We start from the raw sequence: 21,920 nt of genomic DNA, 5'->3' as shown, positions 1-21,920 counted from the left end.
ATCTGATTCTGGAAATGACTTCATAACAAGGATGAGACCTTACGCATCCCTCTTTAGCTAGTTGGACTGCCACTAGGGAATCACTTTCCAGGACCACCTTTTTAAAACTCTTCACCCATACCCATTCAAGACCAATTAGGAGGCCCCAACACTCTGCCATTAGAGATGATTCTTGATAGATATTCTTTGAGAAACCCATGATCCACTTCCCTGCCTCATCTCTAACAACTCCCCCACAAGAAGCCCGAGTCAAATTCTCAGAGTAAGACCCATCAGTGTTAACCTTTATCCAACCAGCCCAAGGAGGAACCCAGCTAACCTAGAACTCAGTCTGCACTGAGGCAGCAAGACCCGCAGTAGAAAGCATATTATTAGCCTCCCTGATATTGTTTGAAAAAATGGAGGCTTGGGAAAAGATCCCCTGAGGAGAAAGGGACTTACTATTAAATACCAAACTGTTCCTATCTTTCCAAACCAGCCAGCAAATCACACCAAACTTCATCCTCCAATCCTTGTTCTTATTCATCCTGCCCAAATTATTAGCCAACCAGATATCCATATCATTTGCCAAGAAGCTCAACATCTCATTATTATCAATCCAACACCTCCAGACCTCCCGAACCCAAAGGCATTTTCTAAATATATGATCAGCATCCTCCACTGAGTTCTGGCATCTAGGACACAAGTCAATCATTACCATATCCCTGTGGGTTCTTTCTACATTGGTAAGTAGCTTGTTACCTGCTAATAACCAAAGAAAAAAACTGGATCCTAGGAGGACCTTCCCACTTCCAAATAAGGTCCCAATTCCAAGGACTAGTACTCATGCCAGGACTGGAAATGAATCTATATGCTGAATTAACAGTAAACTTCCCAGAGCTGGAAAGGGACCAGATTGCTCTATCAACTCCAGCAAGCCCAATTGTGGGGTTTATCTTTCTTATGGCTTCCAGGATATCATTGTTTAGGAACCTGTTCCAATTCCAGCAGCCCCCTAAGATACAGTCAGACACCTTCCAATTTCTGCAAACTGCAGAAACACTAGATGAGGTCCAATCAATCAGCCTGCCAGTATTAGGCACCCAATTGTCAAGCCAGAATAAAGTATTAGACCCATCTCTAATGATAACTCTGGATCCTTCCAACACCTTATCCCAAACTTTTTGAATACCTCTCCAAGTATTTGACCCACCCCTGCTTCTCCCAAGATCAGGCTTGAAAGAATCATTGATTTTATACTTGCTTTTCAATACTTTCACCCATAGATTCTCCTTGTTGGACAAGATGTCAAAGCCTAGTTTCATAGAGAAGGCTTTATTGACTACCTCGTGGTCCCTGAAACCTAACCCTCCCTCCTTCTTAGGTCTGCACACCTTTTTCCAGCTCACTAGATGGACTTTCCTTTGACTTTGAGAAGAACCCCAAATGAAATCCTTGGTCATCTTCTCCATTTCATTACAAGAACTCACAGGCAGAATTGCTGACTGCATGGAGTAAGCAGGAAGTGCTTCCAACATAGATTTAGCAAGGACAAATCTTCTAGCCAGAGATAAAGAGTTCTGGTTCCATTTAGAAAGCCTTTCCTGCATTCTGTCCCATACATTCCTGAATGTGCATTTGGTGACTCTTTTATGTTGAATAGGGACCCCAAGATACTTACCCAGATCTGTTGTTATCCCCATCCCAAAGTTTCACTAATTTCTTTGGCTTTATGATAGCACACATTCTTCGAGAAGAAGATCCTGATTTTATCCTTGCTCACCTTCTGGCCTGATGCATCAACAAATATCCTCAGAACCTGATTGATAGTATAAGCCTGCTCCAAGCTGGCCTCAGCACATAATATGATATCATCTGCAAAAAGAAGATTCGAAATAGGAGGAGCCTTTTTCCTTAAGAAAATAGGTTTCCAGGCTTTTGAATCTACAGCCATCTGGATTAGTTGAGAAAACTTTTCCATGCAAAGCACAAAAAGTAGAGGGAATATAGGGTCCCCTTGCCTAATACCTCTTTCAGGACATATTCCCTTAGTGACCACCCCATTCCATAATAGGCTCATAGATACAGAAGAAATACAGTGGTGAATTAACTGACAACGAGAGTCAGGAAAGCCAATATCAACTAGAGTTTCAAGGATAAAACTCCAATCCAGCCTATCATATGCCTTTTCTAAGTCAACCTTTATCAACATCCACCCTTTACCACCCTTCTTGGTTCTCATAGAGTGGATGATCTCCTGTACTATGATGATATTATCATTACCTTGCCTACCTCTAATGAAGCTACATTGATTTGGGGAGACAATCTTAGGCAGAAGGTACTTCAGTCTACCAGTAATGATTTTAGATATGATCTTATAAACCACATTACATAAACTTATGGGCCTAAACTCCTTCATGTTTTCAGGACTCTCTTTTTTAGGAATTAAACAGATTAGAATACCATTGACATTCCTCACCTCCTCAGGATTAGCAAAAATACCCTCAACTAGCTTGCAAACAGAACCCCCAATAGTCTCCCATTGGCTTTGGAAGAGAATGGCACTCAGGCCATCCGGACCAGGGGCTTTAAATTTCCCCATCATAAAAAATGTCCTCCTTATCTCTTCCTTAAAAGGTAATCTGGACAGGTCCCTCATCTCAGCACCTGTTAATACAGGGAATTTATTTTGGATAGGAAAGCTGCCCTCACTCACCTCATCAGCTTTGAAAAGCTTTTGATAGAATTCAGTGGCCATGTTAACCAACAAATCAGTATCAAACACCCAGTTTCCCTGATCATCTTTAAGAGCCACAATCCTGTTATGCCTTCTCCTAGCAACAGTTGAGGCATGGAAGAACTTGGAGTTTTTATCTCCATACTTTAGCCATTGATTCCTAGATCTTTGAAACCACATCAGCTCTTCTTGAACCAGGATAGCCTGAAGCTTCCTCCATAATTCCTTCTGAAGTAACTCAGTATTATGATCATATTTACCAAATCTATAGGAGTCCAGACCATTCAAGCGAGAGTATAATCTATTTTTCTTTTTAATTTCCTCCTTGAACACTTCTTGGTGCCAAACTTTAGCTTCAGACTCAAACTGATTCCTAGCATCCAACCAGTTTACATCACCTTCAAAGCTTCTTCTGACTAGTTCATTGAACCTACTATCTGTTAGCCAAGTTGCCATGAACTTGAAGCTCCTAGTGTGCTCTATAGGAGCAGTGTGACCCCCATCACAAAGCAGAATGGGCCTATGATCAGAGTTATAATAAGGAAGGTGGGACACATATCTGTTATCCCAAGCTATACTCCAAGCTTCATTGGCACACACTCTGTCAAGCCTCTCATGGAGTCTACCCCTCTTCCATGTAAAGTCAGGGCCTTTATGCCCAAGATCACTAATTTCACAGTCAATTAGACATTGATTGAACTCTTCCATACTTTTATAGCAAAGATCCATCCCCCCTATCTCCTCAGAAGCCTTGAGAATAGCATTAAAGTCACCCAAAACCATCCAAGGACCAGAAACCCCAGAACTGATAGCCTCCAAATCAGTCCATAAGGATCTTCTCTCCAATCTCCTAGGACTACCATATACAAAGGTGACAAACTCAGAAACCACAGACTCCAAATAAGACACCCTGGTATGAATAAATTGGTGTTGATTATCTAACACCTTCACATCCACCATGCTACCCTCCCATAGCAACCAGATCCCACCCGAGAACCCAACAGGATCCTGTCTATAATAATTAGGAAAACCCAGCTTCCTAATAATCTCCTCACCCCTAGCACCACCAATTTTAACTTCAAACAAAGCCAAAATGCTAACTTTATATCTAAATTTTAGATCTTTAATGAGAATTGGGAAGCTACTCTTACCCACTCCCCTACAATTCCAAGCTAAAACAGACATGAATGGTAAATTAAAAGAAACCAAACTGTACAGAGGAAAATCCCCAAGGTCACCTACTTACCTGGTGGGCTGACAGCCCACCCACCAAATTGGTAGGACTGACTCCATCCTTTAGTCTAACAAGACTAGCATTATAAGCCAGAAAAGAATAGAGCACTCCACTAGATTCTTTTCTGGAACTGGTATTCACCATGCCCCCACCAGTAGGATGAGTTTTAGAATTTCTGGACTTATTCCTGGCTTGCCTTTTGATTGGTCCATCTGTAGCAGAACAAGGAGGTACATTCTCCTCTCCATTCTTCTTCTAAGACTTAATACCAGTCTTGGATCTGTCCTTCCCCTTCTTTAACAAGGATTTCTTCACTCCAACTTCAGTAACTCTGCCACTTTTATGAGGGCTTAGAGAAACCACTACAACATTGGTATCAGCCACCAGAGAAGCCCCACCAACCACAGAACTAGCCACACAGCCCACCTCTTCAAGGTATTTTCTGTTGTCATTCCTGGTATCCATACCACTCATCTCTCCATCCAGACTAATCTTGGTAACCATCCCACTAGGACTAGTGACACCTGAATCAGGGTTAAGCTTCGGTTCCACCCTGGCCCCCTTAACAAGACTGAGGGGGTTTAGCCTTTAGTTTCCTGCTCTTGGGTTGCCTTTGGATCACCATCCAATTTCCAAAAGCTTCCACCTCTTTGACTATCTTTGGATCAGTATCACCATCTTCAGTTACCTCCTTACCCTGAACTAGAGTTTCCATTCAATGCTGAGTACAAGGGACCTGGTCAATAGGACATTGGTCTTTTCTGTGGCCGTATACCCCACACTTGAAACAAATTAGATGGAGACCTTCGTACCCCACTTGATACACCTTATTCCCTATCCAGAATTTAGGCAAGAAAGTCTTCCTCAAGTCTATCTTAACACAGATTCTAGGAAACCTGGCACGTTCAGTAATGACATCCTCACCAATCTCACTCTTCCTCAGGGAATTCCTGTCCACTTTCAAAGTGCGACCAAAGATGTTACCAATTTGCCATAAATGGCGAATGGTATACAGTTCAATGGGGAGACCTGGGATTCTCACCCAAACTGCCAGTTTTTTGACACTGTCGTCATAAGGATCGAACAAGGGCCTCCATCTTTGGACTACCACATAGTGGTCATTTACAATCCAAGGCCCTTCTTCGAGGACATGGCGGTAATCACCATCATCCTGGAACCTTAATAACAGAAATCCATTATCCAAATCAATAGCTTCATAGGAACTCACCAGATTCCAAATCCTCTGAAGTCTGGACAACAGGAACTTGAAACCAACTCGCTTGCCCAATATCTTGATGATCAGAGCCTTTTTCCATTTCTCGCAATCTTGCTTGTGCTCCTCTGTAGAGAACGTTTACCTCGGGCATAGAGGATTCTCCTCCTCAATCTGACCCAAGCCTTCCAAACGATCAGCTTCCTCATCCTCCCGTTTCTGTTGCAAGATCCAGTTGTCGTCTTCGTTATCCGACTGATCACCGTTGTCATTCAGCTTCAGAAGCTTATCCTTATAGGACACTACTCTTGCCCGAGTTCCACCTCTTCCCTCCGTCATCTTCACATCATGAATCATATGATCAAGATTACGGCATCCTGAAACAGCCGCATCATCCTCATGCATCTCCTCATCCATCGTCAGATCCTCTGGAACTTACCCTTTCGGTTTCTTCCCAGTCGGAGAGGGGTTCTCCTCCTCCGTCAAAATCCTACCTCTACCAATCTTAGATCCATCACCTTCTACCCGAGATTGCTGGTTAACACCTTCGATTTCCATGGTTCGAAACAGAAAGCTTAAAAAAGAAAAAACCCTAACAGACAGAAAATAAATCGCACGCGTGAGGCTACGCGTTCACATATTGTTACATAATTTTCTCTTTGTTTTTCTTTTTCTTTTTTATACTGGTCAAGGTGGATTTTGGGTTGGGTCACAGGTTAAGATTGGGGTTCCTTTTCTCCTTCTTCCCATATCCATCTCCTAGTTATTTCTATCTTTCCCATTTCCTCCCCTATGGAAACCACAACAAACATGTGCGATCTAACACCTTCTTTTCCCCTACATCGTCAGTCTATGATTGCATGTGCACGTCGACCTTTTCTTCCCAATTACATACCTTCATCCTGTTAGTGGTCTTTATTGTTTCATTGTTAGGTCTTCATTGTTTCAAAGTTACATTGTTTAATTGCACCATCTTTTGTTTGTCTCTATCAAGATTGTGCGTGCTTCTGTTCTAATAAATCTAGATTAGATAAGCACCCTTAAAATGAAAATAATACAATTGAAGACGACTAGTGGGTGCATAGCTTAAAGCATGAGCTCAAGTATGTGATTATCAAGCAAAGATGTAATTAATGAGTAAGGATGTGTTATAAGTAGTAATAATGGCTCAATAAATGTTGTAATAGAGTTCTTGACCTAATTGAGTCGTTAAAAATGAGTATTTATAGTTTCCACATAAAATATAGTCGTTTGTAGCCATTAGAAATGTTTCTAGAAAGTATTTGAGTAAATATCTATGCTTATTCTAGTAAATTATTCATCACGAAATCGAGTAAATGGTTTACTCGAGTAAATGTCTTGTGTTACTTGAACAAATTAATGATTTACTCTTTACTTAGGTAAATCAGATCATATGAGTATCCAAATTGCATAAACTAATCCCTTTTTATTTCAAACCAGATTTAACTTGGTGAAGGTGTCTGTGGGTTCAAAACATGTTAAAATAGTCCCTAACCAATTTTAAGGGATTAAACCATGATTTAATGAAATCTCAATATGCAACTTCGAGAAAAACTTAGCTCATACAATGAAAAAGCATACTCTCTTACAAACATGTTCTAAGTCCTAAAGTATGTCCTAATGTGATTTTGGACTAAGCACCATGCTTTGACTCTTGATTTTTCTATTTTGACACTTGAATACCTTGAGTGCATAGGATCTATATCTTCACTTTAATTTCACAATCTCCCCTTTTGGTTATTACAAACTGTAAATTGAGAAAAGGAATTAGTGTCGTGTGTATTTAATCACTTAAGTGCAAGTTGTTGGGAACTCGGTTCCCTCAGATCAGCTCAGGGGTCTTTTGTGCGGAAGTCAGTCAATGAGATCCTCGATCTCGGATCTCGGCAATACCTCGGCCTGAACTTCACCAGGTCGGGCAGCGCAGCGGAAAAATCAAAACGAAAAACACAAAACAGGAGAGAGAGAGAGAGAGAGAAGAAGAACACAACCAGATTTAACGTGGGAAAACCTTCTTCAATGAAGAAGTAAAAACCCACGGGACCTAGTCCAGATCAAAAAATCCACTATGAAAATAATGGTTACAAAGAATCAAATACACCAATGTGGTGGTTAACTCAACCTCTCCAACAATGGTGATAATCAAACTACTCTAGAGATATTTCACTCAAACTCTCTCTAGAGATCTCTCAAATGCAAAGCATGAAGCTTTGCTCAAACAATCAAATAATTATCTCTCAAATTTTCTCTCTCATTCACTTAACCTAGCCTCCACCCACAACTAATGAATATATAGAGGATGTGAGATCTAGGGTTAGGGTTTTTAGGAAACCCCTCAATGGGCTTGGGCTTAGCATTGAAGGAGGAAGCCCAACAAATCTCCCCCTCCGACTTCAATGCGTCGGCTTCAGCATCAACCAGGCTCCTTCACAGCAGTCTTCAAATTTCCTTGCTAGAATTGGCTTTGTCATCATGTCGGACCAATTTTGGTCAGTGTGCACCTTGACGAGTTCGAGCTCTCCACCTTCCACCACATCCCGAATCCAGTGATACCTCACATCAATATGCTTAGTGCGGGAGTGATAGGCCGAATTCTTCGCAAGATGGATTGCACTTTGATTGTCACAACCCAGCTCGTACTTGTCTTGATCATGGCCGAGTTCCATGAGGAAATTCTTCATCCACAACATCTCTTTGCTTTCCTCAGTAGCGGCAATGTACTCAGCCTCAGTTGTCGATAGTGCAACACATTTCTGAAGTCTTGATTGCCAAGAGACAGCTCCACCGGCAAATCTCATCAAATATCCTGTAGTCGACTTCCTCGAGTCAGCGTCTCCCCCTAAATCAGAATCCGAGTAGCCTTGCAACTCGGCTTTGCCTTCTCCAAATCGGAGACATAAGTCGGTCGTACCTCGGAGGTTCTTGAAAATCCACTTCACTGCTTCCCAGTGCTCTTTGCCGGGGTTTGACAAATACCGGCTTACCATTACAACAGCATACGCCAAGTAGGGTCTAGTGCAAACCATTTCATACATTAAGCTTCCGACGGCGGATTGGTAAGGGACCTTCATCATCTCATCTTTATCTTCATCAGATCTCAGACATTGCTTCTGGTTCAGCTTTATGTGTCCGGCAAGGGGGGTGCTCACTGTTTTGGCTTTGTCCATGCTGAATCTCTTCAGAATCTTCTCAATATATTTCTCTTGACTCAGCCACAGTAGTTTCTTCTGTCTATCTCGGATGATCTTGATTTCGAGAATCTGCTTTGCAGGGCCGAGGTCCTTCATTGCAAAGGACGAGCTCAACGCCTTTTTCAGGACGGCTATCCTCGATTTGTCTTTCCCTACAATAAGCATTTCGTCAACATATAACAAAAAAATCAAAAAATCTCTGGCCTCATACCTCTTCACAAATACGCAGTGGTCAGCTTTTGTCTTTTCAAACTTATGATCAGTCATGAATGATTCAAACTTCTTGTGCCACTGCCGAGGTGCTTGCTTCAAGCCATAGAGGCTCTTCTTCAACCGACATACCAAGTCTTCTTGGTTTGGAGCTCGGAACCCTTCAGGCTACTGCATATATATTTCTTCTTCTAAGTCACCGTGAAGAAATGCCGTCTTCACGTCCATTTGTTCTACCTCGAGATCTATTGAAGCCGCCATGGATAACACGGTTCGGACCGAGGTCATTTTCACCACAGGAGAAAAAAACTCCTCAAAGTCTACTCTTTTCTTCTGATTACAGCCTTTCACTTCAATCCGGGCTTTGTATCTCGGGTTTTGCCCGTTCTCTTCATTCTTAATCTTGTAGACCCATTTGTTTTTCAGAGCTCGTCTTCCTTCTGGCAACTTGGTCAGCTCATAAGTCTGATTCTCGTGCAGAGACTTTATCTCGTCTTGGATTGCCTTTTTCCATTCTTCTTTCTCTGAGCTCGTCACAGCCTCATCATAACTCTGAGGCTCACCGTCTTCAGCAACAACGGTGTATAGGGGTGTTCGCGGTCTGGATTGGATCAGTTTTGGAAGCAAAAATCATCTGATCCAATCCTTTCGGTTTGATCATATAATCATCCATTCAGTTTTGATTTTTTTTCAAATCCGATCCAATCCAAATTTTTCGGTTTGGATTGGATCGGCTTTCGGTTTTTTGAAAATCCTAAAATTTATTTCATGATTATTGTGCAAATAACATCTTTTGTATATATTGGCTTTGTAAAAAAAAAAATTTAAATACAAAAGAATTAGTAAACTATAATATAGTTTTTTTTTGGCAATGAGATATGAAGCTCTAGAAAGATAAAATTTTGTTGATGAGATGTGACTAGATTTATTCTTGGGTTTAGTTGATGGGTTAATGGGTTTAGAAATTTTTCGGCTATGATTAGGGACCAAATAGGTAGAGGGGAATTAATATATTGGATCGGTTTGGATTGGATCGGTTTTCATCAACTCATCCAAAAATCGATCCAATCCAATTAAAATTTGCGGTTTTTAATCGGTTTTCGATTTTTCGGTTTTCGGTTTATTCGGTTATCGGTTTTTCGGTTCGGTTACCGCGATTTGAATCTGTTTGGATCGATTGATGAACACCCCTAATGGTGTATTCATCAGATGGGTATCTCGTAGAGGGTCTTCTTTCTCGAGTTGGATATCTCAGCTGTTCTTCAGCTTGAGAACCTGGTTCATCATTCTCATCCCGGATCTCATCATCAACTCGAACCTCAGTGTCTTGGTCATCTTCAGCTTGATGCTGATCATCATTTTCTTCATTTTCTTGATTTTCTCCCCCTGCTTCAACTTGGACAGGAGGATTGGGTTCTTTGCGTCTGACAGTAACTTGGACTTTGGGCTTCGAGATGTCATGAATGTTCTCATCTTCATGAAAGATCACATCTCGACTTCTCACTATCTTCTTATTGATTGGATCCCAAAGTCAGAACCCGAACTCACATCTCGGCGAACCAAGATAGATGCATTCTTTAGTCTTCGCATCAAGTTTAACCCTTTCATCTTTAGGGATATGCACGAAAGCTCGGCATCCAAACACCTTCAATTGATTGTAGGCCGCTTTCCGACCTGTCCAGACTTCTTCTGGAATTTCTCCTTCGAGTGGCTGTGATGGTGAGAGGTTGATCAAGTCAACAGCTGTTTTGACAGCTTCTCCCCAGAATGATTTCGGCAATCCGACATTGGATAACATGCTTCAGACCTTCTCTTCAATAGCTCTATTCATCCTCTCAGCAAGTCCATTCAACTGTGGAGTCTTGGGAGACGTCTTCTCAAGTCGGATCCCGGCCATTCTGCAATATGCATCAAAAGAGACGCAATACTCACCACCATTATCAGATCAGACCACCTTCAATTTCTTGCCAGTCTCCCTTTCAACCATTGCATGGAATTCTTTAAAAGATTGGAGTACCTGGTCTTTAGACTTCAACAAATATACCCACACATTGCGGGAATGGTCATCAATAAATGAAACAAAGTATTGAGCTCCTCCAAGGGATCTTTCCGACATGGAGCAGACATCAGTATGGACGAGGTCAAGAATATACCTGCGTCGTCTGGGTTAATGCGGTCTCACAAAAGAAACCTGGTGCTGCTTTCCAGCTAGGCAGTACATGCAACTCTCCAACGCTTGGCCTTTCAACCTGGTCAGTAGTCCTTTCTTGTGTAAGATTTGGAGTCCTTTCACACTCATGTGGCCGAGGCGCTTGTGCCATAGCTCCAAGCTAGGTTCATCTCGGACAGAATTGGCTTCTCTGCCATTGATCTTTCCTTGCATCACATATAAGGAGCCTTCCTTCTTACCTCGGGCCACGACCAAGTTTCCCTTGGCCAGCTTCCATCTAAAACTATTGAAGTAGTTCACTATCCCGGCATCATCAAGTTTGCCTACCGAGATTAAGTTCAAACGCATGTCAGGAACGTGCCTTACATCTTTCAACACAAGTCGGCATCCAACATCCGTGGTCAGAGTTACATCACCGACACCAACAATCTTGCTAGTCACTTGATTTCCCATCTTCACGACTCCAAAATCACCACCTGTGTAAGAGGAGAAAAAACCTTTGTGTGGAGTAACATGGAAGGAGGCACTGGAGTCAAAAATCCAGGTGCAGTCATCGTATGCAACATTCAAATAATTATCCTCACCAAGGAGGAATATCTCGGCATCCGAGTTGGCAGCCACCGCAGTGGTGCTCTTGTCTTCCCTCTTCTTGGGAATAATCTGATATGGCTTCACAGAGCTGTTCTTCTCGTCATTCTGCAGGGTCCAACAGTCTGTCTTCTTATGACCTGTCTTTCCACAGTAAAAGCACTTCAACTCATATTTCGGCTTTGACCGACCTATGGACTTTCCTCTTCTGTCACGATCTCGACCCCGACTTTTGCTTCTACCCCGGGAGTCGGATTTCCCTTTGTTTTCAGCAATGTTAGCCTCAGACGTGCTTTAAATACCTCGTTCTCTTCTCCTGACTTCTTTGCTCAGGAGGCTGTATGTCACGACATCCATCTTCAACATTTCCTTTTGGAGCTGAATTACTTAAAGTCACCACCAGAGTATCCCATCTTTCTGGCAACGAGCTCAACAACAGCAAAACCTGCATCTCATCATCAATTTTCATCTCAGTTTTTGACAGCTGATTCACAATACCTTTATAGGTGTTGAGGTGTTCAATCATGCTCATGCTGTCCTTGTATTCAAGCTTCACAAGTCGACGAACCAGGTATGCTTTATTCCTGGGAGTCTTCTTCTGAATCATGGACTCCAGCTTCGTCCACAACTCATACGCGTTCGTGAACTCGGACACGTGCTCAAAGAGGCTTTTATCAATATATTTCCTGATCGTAGCTACCGCCTTCTGACTCAGGATCTCCCACTCCTTATCAGTTTTGCCTGTCGGTCTCTCATCAAGGATAATAGGCTCATGTAAATCTTTGCAGTAGAGATGATCTTCCATCATCGGTCTCCAATAGGTAAAATTATCTGCGGTCAACTTGAACATGTCTCCATCATTGGTTATGCCACTGGTGTCCATCTCGTCTCCCTCAGAACCCGTCGAACTCGGGCTCTGATACCACTGTTGGGAACTCGGTTCCCTCATATCAGCTCAGGGGTCTTTTGTGCGGAAGTCAGTCAATGAGATCCTCGATCTCGGATCTCAGTAATACCTTGGCCTGAACTTCACCAGGTCGGGCAACGCAGCGAAAAAATCAAAACAAAAAACACAAAACAGGAGAGAGAGAGAGAGACAGAGAGAAGAAGAATACAACCAGATTTAACGTGGGAAAACCTTCTTCAATGAAGAAGTAAAAACCCACGAGACCTAGTCCAAATCAAAAAATCCACTATGAAAATAATGGTTACAAAGAATCAAATACACCAATGTGGTGGTTAACTCAACCTCTCCAACAATGGTGATAATCAAACTACCCTAGAGATGTTTCACTCAAACTCTCTCTAGAGATCTCTCAAATGCAAAGCATGAGGCTTTGCTCACACAATCAAATAATTATCTCTCAAATTTTCTCTCTCATTCACTTAACCTAGCCTCCACCCACAACTAATGAATATATAGAGGAGGTGAGATCTAGGGTTAGGGTTTTTAGGAAACCCCTCAATGGGCTTGGGCTTAGCATTGAAGGAGGAAGCCCAACAGAAGTACTCTCCCTTAGATTGTGAATGGAATGAAAAATAAAAAAAATAAGATTCCAGGTTGAACAAACTCATTTTACCTTTATGTAGTTTATTCCATTTTCCATTTTCAAATTTATTTCTCCCTTTTTTTAACCTTTAAGATTTGTCTAGTGTATTATGTTGCTATTTCTCAATTTGCATATTTTTCTCCCCTTTTGATAACATAAAAAATATCAAGTAGTCCAAGATATATAACAAATCATATAAATGATGTAAGAGGTATAAGTGGGCAATGAAAGCTCAAATGAAATATAAAGAACATTATAATATCATTAAACCAAAGTAAGAGTCTATACAAGTCAAATAGAGTCATAGGTAAGCACGAGATCCAAGTGCATAAGCAATTCTAATTATAAGAGTAAAATGCAAAACCTTGCTAAGAAAAGGAAATTACATCATAAAACAAACAAGCCTGGTCTAATCAGACCAGTGTTTAAAAACGCGGCCCGACCATTGACCCAGCTGATGCCAGGGGTCACGGGATCACGGGTTCAACTGGGGGGTTACGGGGTCACTATGCTGACCCGGTTTTATATATTAAAAAAATATAAATATATATCCTATATGAAAATATTAAAAAATAAATCACCAATCATCAAAGATTCAAAATATACTTAATATAATTCACCAAATACAACCACAAGTCAATATTACACAACCTAATTAAAGTATCAAGATACCAAAGTACAAAACTCATATTCTAATGATACCAAAGTATCAAGATACCACAAGTATAGGTAGCTGGGAGAGAAGAGAACAATTAGATTTAGGTTTGCAAGCATTTTTATTTTATTTTTTTAATAAAACGACGTTGTTTCATGAAATTTTCTTTTAAAAAAAAACATGCAGTAACCCCGTTTGACCCCTCTGACCCGGGAGTCACTGAAACCCGACTGGGTTTTGGGGGTCGGACGACTCGATGTGCATATATGGTCTAACTTGTGACCCCAACTCTCAGAGGGGAGGGGTCAGGGTTGACCCGGGTCAACCCGAGGGTGGGGTGAGATTTTAAAACACTGAATTAGACACAATGTCTTCATCACCATCATCCTCTTTAAATATCACATGAATAGACTCTTTAATGACCATAGTTTTCTTATTATAGACTCTATATGCTTTACTTGTGAGTGAATAGCCTAAAAATATGCCTTCATAGAATCCCAAGGTTGATTCTCACTTTTTAAACAAATGTAGTATTTCTTAATTGAATTTCATATTCAACAAAACAATTTTCCCACATATCTTAAACAACAATATTTATTTAGATGTGACTTTTCCACTTTTTAATATTTATTTTTTTACTGGCTCATCGATTATCCGACTTAATTCGATTGGAGTATGGTCAAATCCAAATAATGATGACTCTTCCAAGACATTTTTTTTCTCTTTCTATGACTCAAACTCGAGACTTTTGATTAAGAAAAACAAGCTCCTTATTGCTTCAACCAATAATTATTGATTAGTGATTTAATTGTCTTATCCAACTTCTTTATCACCAATTCCAAATGGGGAAAAGAATCTATGAAAAAAATTAAAAAAGAAAAGGTTAAAAAAAGTGGAGGAGATCAAACTCAAGTTAAAGAAGAGAAGAGATGCTCAACATATAACCTGATACAAGTTAAGTCTGATTGTTTGCTTTTTTTGTTTTTAGTTCAAGCACATCAATATAAGAAAAAAAAAACCCATATTTGGGAAGAAAGCCCAAAAAAATCCAAAACCTTAACCAAATTGAAGAGTAGTGGGTGCATAAAGTATGGAAATGAGCTCAAGTATGTGATAATCAAACAAAGATGTAATTAATGAGCAAAAAAGTGTTTAGGGTGAAAATTTTCATATATCTAAAACAACAATATTTATTGAGATATTTCTAATATGGTATCAGAAGAAACTTTTTATTCTCCATGAATGGAGATTCCACAGTAGTCATTGTGTTCCCCCCTTGTTCCCTTTCTTCCAGATGTGATCTTGATCTGTGAATTTTATATTTTTTTATCATTAGAGCTTATTCGACTCTTGCTCTTTTATTTTTCTTTGTCCCATTTTCTAATTTTGGTTTAGGCTTGTCTTCTCCAATGACTTCTTGGAAACCTTCTTTATCTGTCTGCAAGTGTTCCTTTTAGTGGTTTTTGTTACTTCACGCAATGACTTGGTGGATTGAAGATCCCCATTTCGTTTTCACTCTATTTTTTTTCTCTCTTTCATATTTCTAGAATCTGAAAATAATATTTCTAGAATAACCATATACCAAGATATCCTAAATAATATTTCTATTTCTAATAGATATCAAATAATGTACCCAAAAAAAAAAAGATATCAAGTAGTCCAAGACATATAACAAATCATATAAATGATGTAAGATGTATAAATGGGCAATGAAAGCTCAAATAAAATATGAAGAACATTATAATATCATTTAACCAAAGTAAGGATCCATACAAGTCAAATATAGTCATAGGTAAGCACGAGATCCAACTGCATAGTCAATTCTAAGTATAAGAGTAAATTGCAAAACCTATCTCGGGAAAGGAAAATCATATCATAAAGCAAACAATCATAATCTAATTAGAACCTATGTCTTTATCATCATCATCCTCATTAAATATCACATAAATAGACTCTTCAATTACTATAGTTCTCTACTTATAGACACTATATGTTTTATTTGTGAGTGAATAGCCTAAAAATATACCTTCATAAATCCCAAGGTTGAATCTCACTTATTTTCAACAAAAGCAGTATTTCTTAATTGAATATCAAATTCAATAAAATATTTTTTTCATATATCTAAAACAACAATATTTATTGAGATATGACTCTTTCACTTTTTAAATTTTCTTTCATTTTATCAATTCATCGATTACCCGACTTAATCCGATTTGAGCAGGGTCAAATCCAAATAAGGGTGGCTCTTGCAAGATCATTTTTTCTATCTCTAAGACTCAACAAGACCTTTAAGTAAGGGGACGAGCTTCTTAGTAATTATTGATTAATAGTTCAATTGTCTTATCCAACTTCCTTAACACCAATTCCAAATGGAGAAAAGAATTTATGAGAAAAATAAAAAAGAAAAGGCAAAAAAAGAAAGAAAGTGGAGGATATCAAACTCAAATTAGGGCCTGTTTGGTGTGATGTATAAGGCCTGATAGTATAAGCTTATACTATATGTTATGACATTTTCAGTTGTTTGGTGTGACCATCGTATAGTATAAGCTTATACAGCAGGACCCCTTTATACATCTAAATGATGTATAACTCAATCTGGCCTAGGTTTGGTGGATTAGGCCTGATAAGGGGTTGATGTATTGATATTGCTTACAAGTACAATTCTCAAGAACTAATATATTATTTCAATATTTATATATTAAAATATTTTTAATATATTAATTTTTTAAATATTAGAGAATATTATTTTATACAATATCATACTAAACGCGGGATAGTATTAAAATTTAATCATGTCTTATACTCAGTTCTTATACTATCAGGCCTTATCATATACTATGCACCAAACATGCCCTTAAAAAAGATAAGAGATGCTTAACACATAATCTATACAAATTAGGCCCAACCTACATTTTTTTGTTTGCTCTTTTTTTTAAAAAAAAAAAGTTCAAGCACGTTAATATAACCAAAGAAAAAAACCCATACTGTGAAGAAAGCCCATAAAAATCCAAAACCTTAGCCAATTTTTTTTTAAAACAAAGCCCGACAGTGTTACTCTTTGATCCCATAATGTGGTGTTTTCGTCTCCCTTCAACCTTCCAATTAACAATTTCCAATGGGAGTGTTGTGCTGCAAAGTGCAAATAGAATCACTTGAGGGAGTTTTGGCTTGAATGCTTGGTATCAATTGGTAAAAATGTACCCACAGCAACAACACCATGTTCCCTACACCAACATACAGCAACCATACTATTCTGCAAACCCATTCTTGTTATCGTTCCCTTTCCCCTCCGATTCTGCTCTTCACCCTCCTGGCATCATCGACCCACTTGGAAATTCAACACCTTCTGCTGCTTATGGAGCCCAAACAACAGATTCTCAGAACTGGATCGTCAAACAAGCTGACCCCATCAGATATGATCTTGTTAGTCTTCCCCCCATTTAATCAAAGTTTTCAAATTTGGTTTCAAAATTGTTTTTTTCTTATGTTTTTCCATTTGGGGTGCTTTCTGCCTATCTATCTTTGCAATCTCATTGATGTTCTTTGGCATGTATGTTTTGTTTTGTTTTGTTTTTAATTGTTATTGCATTTTATGGAAGTTGTTAAATCAGAGAGCTTGTTGTCTGTTTTGGATAAAGTCTTTGACTTGTGGATGGAAATGTGGAATTCCAATAATCTCTTTTGGTTTATACGATTGGAAGAGAAAGGAAGGAATATAGTCTGGCAATGACATGATTTTCATAAAAGATTTTCATATGCTCCTCAGCATCAACTCAGATGTTTTCTACCCCAAGTCATTTTTCATTTTGGAGGAAAACACAAAAGTTTTCTAGCAATGAAAATCTTAAATTCTCCAAATTAATTGGTCATGAACTCAAATGGATCACCATGGAATACAAGCTTAAAGAAGTAGAACTAGAAGCCAAACTCTTGGTTGCAATTAATTATGTGTGTCTTCACCGGGATATTTCTTGTAGGTTTTATATTCTCTGTCACTATGATTCTTTTTATCGTGAAATTTGCTGAGGACCCAAAAGGCTATTTACTCTTCTTTTTAACAAGAATTTGTGAAATGTAAATTGAAAAGGGAAGGAAGGAGATGACAAAGGGGTATTTGTGGTAATTTATAAGGGGTATTTGTGGTAATTTATGTTAATGATTATCAAATATTTAATGCCGATTGAAATGGGACATTTGCAATATATATTGTTAATTTAGGGTGAAAAGTGAAATGAGACTTATAAATTAGATAGGTAAAGTGCATTTGACACTTGTTGTTTGGGTTTTGAATTTAATTGGAGGCTTCAGATCGGGCGAGCCTTAGAGTAGTGATATGGTTGCTCCTTATGACTGGAAAGTCATAGGTTCGATTCTGGAAAACAATCTCTTTACAAAAATACACGTACCCTTGCAAGTCAAGGAGTCTTGTGTGATTTTCCCTTTGCCCTGAAGATTTGCACTGTGGTTTTGAATTGCAATTCTTCTAATATGCAGGCTGTTGGTTCATCACATGAGACTTTGGCAGCATCAGCAAATTTGCTTTCCACATGGAATGACACATGGTCACATCAATATTTCACTAATAATATTGCAGGAATGTTACCTAACCAGACCAAAGACACGAAACCAATGAGATGTGAAGTTTGCAAAATTGATTGTAACAGCAAAGATGTTTATGATAAGCACATAATAGGGAAGAAACACCAGAGGAATTTGCAGGAACAGATTAATTCCACCAATACATTATTAGCAGGACCCTCTCATGTGAGTGTACAAAGTTACACAAGTAGTGTCCAAGCACAAGTGTTAACTGGTGCCGTAGGAAAGGACTTAGAGTCTAAGAAACGGAAGCTTTTGAATGGTGGTGCGCCCATTGATTCTGTAAAGGTTTGTACGGTATGCAACATTGTGTGCAATAGTCAAGAAGTATTTAACAAACATCTAGCAGGAAAAAAGCATGCTGCTCAGGTAAAAATTGTAAATTCAATTCTCCTTTTATAAGGTTACATGCCATGCTGAGATTACATATTTTTCTGTTTTCTCCTCGTTCTATATCTTGTTGATGCTTCTACCACTGTCCTTATCCTTGTTTTAGTAGCATGCTTTGATTTTTTTTATTGATAGAAACAGAATAATATAGGTAATGGATTTTAGGATTTTTCTATTGATCTACTCTGCTATTTTCACAACCGCAACCCACTATAAAGCTATAGCATTTTTCAGGGTTGACCACGACAGGCCGCAATATGCATTTGATAACTTTGCTATATCATAGTTGATAATATCTCTTTTTGCATATTCGAACACAACGCACACCGCTGGCACACTCTTGTAGGCATAATTTTTAACAAGCATTTCTTGCATTAAACAAATTATTCTGACAGGACCATAAACCTAAACAGGAGGACAATTGGTTTACTATCATTGCCTAATCTCTCGCTCATGGTTTCCAACCACTGTTATTACACTTTGTTTTTGTCTTGAATGCTTTAGCACAAAGAAATTCGATATTGCCCAGTCAAATTCCACTTTTTTTACTTTGCAACTAATAACTATTGAATACTTAAATATCTTTGATTTCTTCAATAACTTTGATGTGTCAATTAAGCAAATCTATCATCTGTTATTTGAATTTGATGAAGGCAATGAGGACCTGAAATGCCCATACAGAAAATGAACTGTTCCATTTAGTTGAAATGTCTGCACGAGTGGCTGGTTATACATCCCCCCCCCCCCCCCCCCCCCCCCCCAATGTCATAGTAGTGAGTAGTTTAATTCAAAACGTGTGATCTACTCATCCACTGCGAAGAAGTAACTGGAAAAAAGAGAGAGTAATTCACAGATATCATACTGGATGATATATTGTATTATGTTTTTTATTTATTTATTTATTTTTATTTGCTTTATGTCAATTTTTTTAAACTATTACACGTGCAATCTTGGGGCAGCATGTTCTGATGAGAAACATCATGAATGCAATGCACACGGGTGACACACTTTTATGATCTTGAGTGCTGTGGGCTATTTTCTTACTATTCTTTCTCGTATTCAACTTATTCTATATTCTAATAGAAGCAGAACATTAAACAGCAAGAGAATTGGTCTTCTATCATTGTCTAAATTCTTGATCTTTGTTCTGCTTCAAGTACTGTTGTCATTATTAATTTTGTGTCTGACTGTTATACTGCAACGAAATTCTGTATTGCCCAGCCACATTCCAAATTTTAACCCTAACCTTTGAATTGTTAAATATGGTAAATAAATATCTTATGATGTTTTCCTTGACATTGATAGGTCAATTAAGTAAAAGTCTAGTTATATGGTTTTTGAATTTTGACAAAAGCAGTGAGCACTTGATATGGCCATAAAAAAAAGAAGAAAAAAAAGAAAATGAACAGTTAAGTAATTCAATTTTTCAATTTTATATTATCAGTTCTACAATTTATCTTAGGGCAATCCTTGAAGCAGCGATAAAGGTGCTCCTTATGATCGAAAGGTCACATGTTTGAGTTTGAGAAATAGCCTTTTTTTAAAAATACAAGGGTAAAGTTGCATACAATCGACTTTCTCTCCTACCTTCACAAGTTGGGGAGCTTTGTACACCGAGATTTGCCTTTTTTAGCTTTACAATTTATTTGTTGTATTTTATGGTGAACTGCTTGCAAACGGAGACTGCTTATTTCAACAAGATTTTATTATTATTACTTTGTGCCATCAATCAAGTTTTTGTATTCAATACCTGCATTTTGCGAAGTTGCACATTTTATTTGCTTTACCTTCTGAAATACAATAGTGTTGGTCTTTCCATAGGTTGGCTTGATGTCTAATAATGGGATTGGTCCATATATTGCTGCATTTAAGCGACAAGGTATTGGTCCTTGGAAGAAAGCTCCAAAGAAAATCAAGGTTGCTCAATCAGCATGGTGTGAAGTTTGTAAGATTAATTGTAATAGCAGGGATGTGTATATTGTACACTTATCTGGGAAGAAACACCTGAAGAACTTGGAGAAACTATCAAAACCAAAAATTGATGCTGCTGCTGGTGCTGCTACCACCACAGCAAATGCTTTGCAACTTGCGGCGAATCCGGTAATCGGGCCACAGGAAAAGCCAGATTCTGATAAACTGAAATCACAGAAGGAACCAGAAATGGATATCGAGACAAAGAAGCGTAAAGTTGTAGAAGGGGGGGCTGCAGCAGGGGCTGTTAGATTTTGCACTCTATGCAATGTGGTATGTAACAGCGAAACGGTTTTTAATGCTCACCTTACTGGGCATAAACATGGTGCTATGGTGAAGAAGCAGACAGAGTCAAGAGGGGCAACTACTGGCTGAGATGATTACTGCCATAGTGCCATCTAAACTTGGTGATAATAGTATGCAGTGATCACTGTTCTTTTGCTAATTGCTAACTTCAACTCTTTTATCTGCCATTGGGTGTCTTGTATAGCTTTTGTGTAGGAGAGAAATCTGCACTTTGTGGTTGGGAAAGTAAATATTCTTTGGCATCTCATGATTCAGTTCATTTTAAGTCCGATCATATAAATCTATTCAAACAAATTTAATGGATTTGATTTGGATTTCTTTTTCTTTTTCTTTTTTCCAAAACGGTGTAATCTAGTTCAAGTAATGTCGAACCTATATTGAGGGTGGCTTTTCTGATGTCATTTTATTTATTTATAGGACTCGAATTCGAAAATTCTAATTAAGGAAAACAATGAATATATAGTTATATGTTGCTTTTTCATATTCTTTGGGTTTGTCTAAACCAATAAACACCAGACTTTAGTTCTTTCACTCAAGTTGTACAAAAGGTGCCTTTTATTTAAGAGGAGGATATTCTCACTATCAATTTTTTTTACTACTAACCTACTATCTATCTAATCACTATTAGATTAACATTTTCTCTCTCTTCAATTTTTTTTAACATTTTCTCTCTTTGATCCAATGATGATATGATGGGTAGTAAGTTAGTAGTAAGAATTTTTGGTAGTTAGAATATCCTTACTTTTTATTTAAAAATGAAGTAAGAAATATTTCAAAAATTAATATATTAATAAAGGGAAAAAAGTATCTAATGTTACTTTAGACAATTTTGTCTAATGTTCACCGAAACGATGTCGTTTTGAGGTTGAAAAATTAAAAAAATTAGAATGATAAATATTATTATAACCCTGAAATAAATTAAAATTACAAATACACTACACCATAATTTCTGTCTCAAAACGACGTCATTTCAGCGAATATTAGATAAAGTTGTATAAAGTAACTTTAGAAAAAACGAACCCATAAAAAAATTTGAAAAATTTGAAAGAGAGGGGAAGAGGGATTTGATAGGATTTTATATCAATCTTTTAGGATCTGTTTGATAT

At 38.4% G+C, this 21,920-nt stretch overlaps 2 protein-coding genes across 2 annotated transcripts; one reads left to right on the top strand and one right to left on the bottom strand.

Moving 5' to 3' along the window:
* Positions 1-4,665: 4,665 nt before the first annotated feature.
* LOC133303056 (uncharacterized) lies at positions 4,666-5,580 on the bottom strand. The gene is made up of 2 exons (XM_061502903.1): positions 5,309-5,580; positions 4,666-5,200 (listed from the first exon to the last, which is right to left on the bottom strand). The coding sequence occupies exons 1-2, from the start codon at positions 5,578-5,580 to the stop codon at positions 4,666-4,668; spliced, it is 807 nt and encodes a 268-aa protein (XP_061358887.1).
* Positions 5,581-16,695: 11,115 nt separating this feature from the next.
* Positions 16,696-21,080, top strand: LOC133303065 (uncharacterized). The gene is made up of 3 exons (XM_061502920.1): positions 16,696-16,971; positions 18,043-18,516; positions 20,359-21,080. Exons 1-3 carry the CDS (start codon positions 16,744-16,746, stop codon positions 20,881-20,883), a joined length of 1,227 nt encoding a protein of 408 aa, XP_061358904.1. The 5' UTR covers positions 16,696-16,743; the 3' UTR covers positions 20,884-21,080.
* The last annotated feature ends 840 nt before the right edge of the window (positions 21,081-21,920 follow it).

This window comes from Gastrolobium bilobum, unplaced genomic scaffold, assembly GCF_033153095.1.
Source record: "Gastrolobium bilobum isolate Gb01-03AN ecotype WA unplaced genomic scaffold, APGP_CSIRO_Gbil_v1 utg916, whole genome shotgun sequence".
Taxonomy (NCBI): domain Eukaryota; kingdom Viridiplantae; phylum Streptophyta; class Magnoliopsida; order Fabales; family Fabaceae; genus Gastrolobium; species Gastrolobium bilobum.
Note: the sequence above shows the minus strand (reverse complement) of the source record. Positions and strands in the feature narration are given on the sequence as shown.

Excerpts from the sequence above, each read along its gene's own strand:
- LOC133303065 (XM_061502920.1), top strand. The coding sequence starts at position 16,744 with ATGTACCCACAGCAACAACACCATGTTCCCTACACCAACATACAGCAA. Across the intron at positions 16,972-18,042 it reads ACCCCATCAGATATGATCTT|GCTGTTGGTTCATCACATGA; the intron begins GTTAGTCTTCCC and ends TCTAATATGCAG. Across the intron at positions 18,517-20,358 it reads GAAAAAAGCATGCTGCTCAG|GTTGGCTTGATGTCTAATAA; the intron begins GTAAAAATTGTA and ends GTCTTTCCATAG.
- LOC133303056 (XM_061502903.1), bottom strand. The coding sequence starts at position 5,580 with ATGGATGAGGAGATGCATGAGGATGATGCGGCTGTTTCAGGATGCCGT. Across the intron at positions 5,201-5,308 it reads GAGAATCCTCTATGCCCGAG|ACTTCAGAGGATTTGGAATC; the intron begins GTAAACGTTCTC and ends CCTGTTGTCCAG.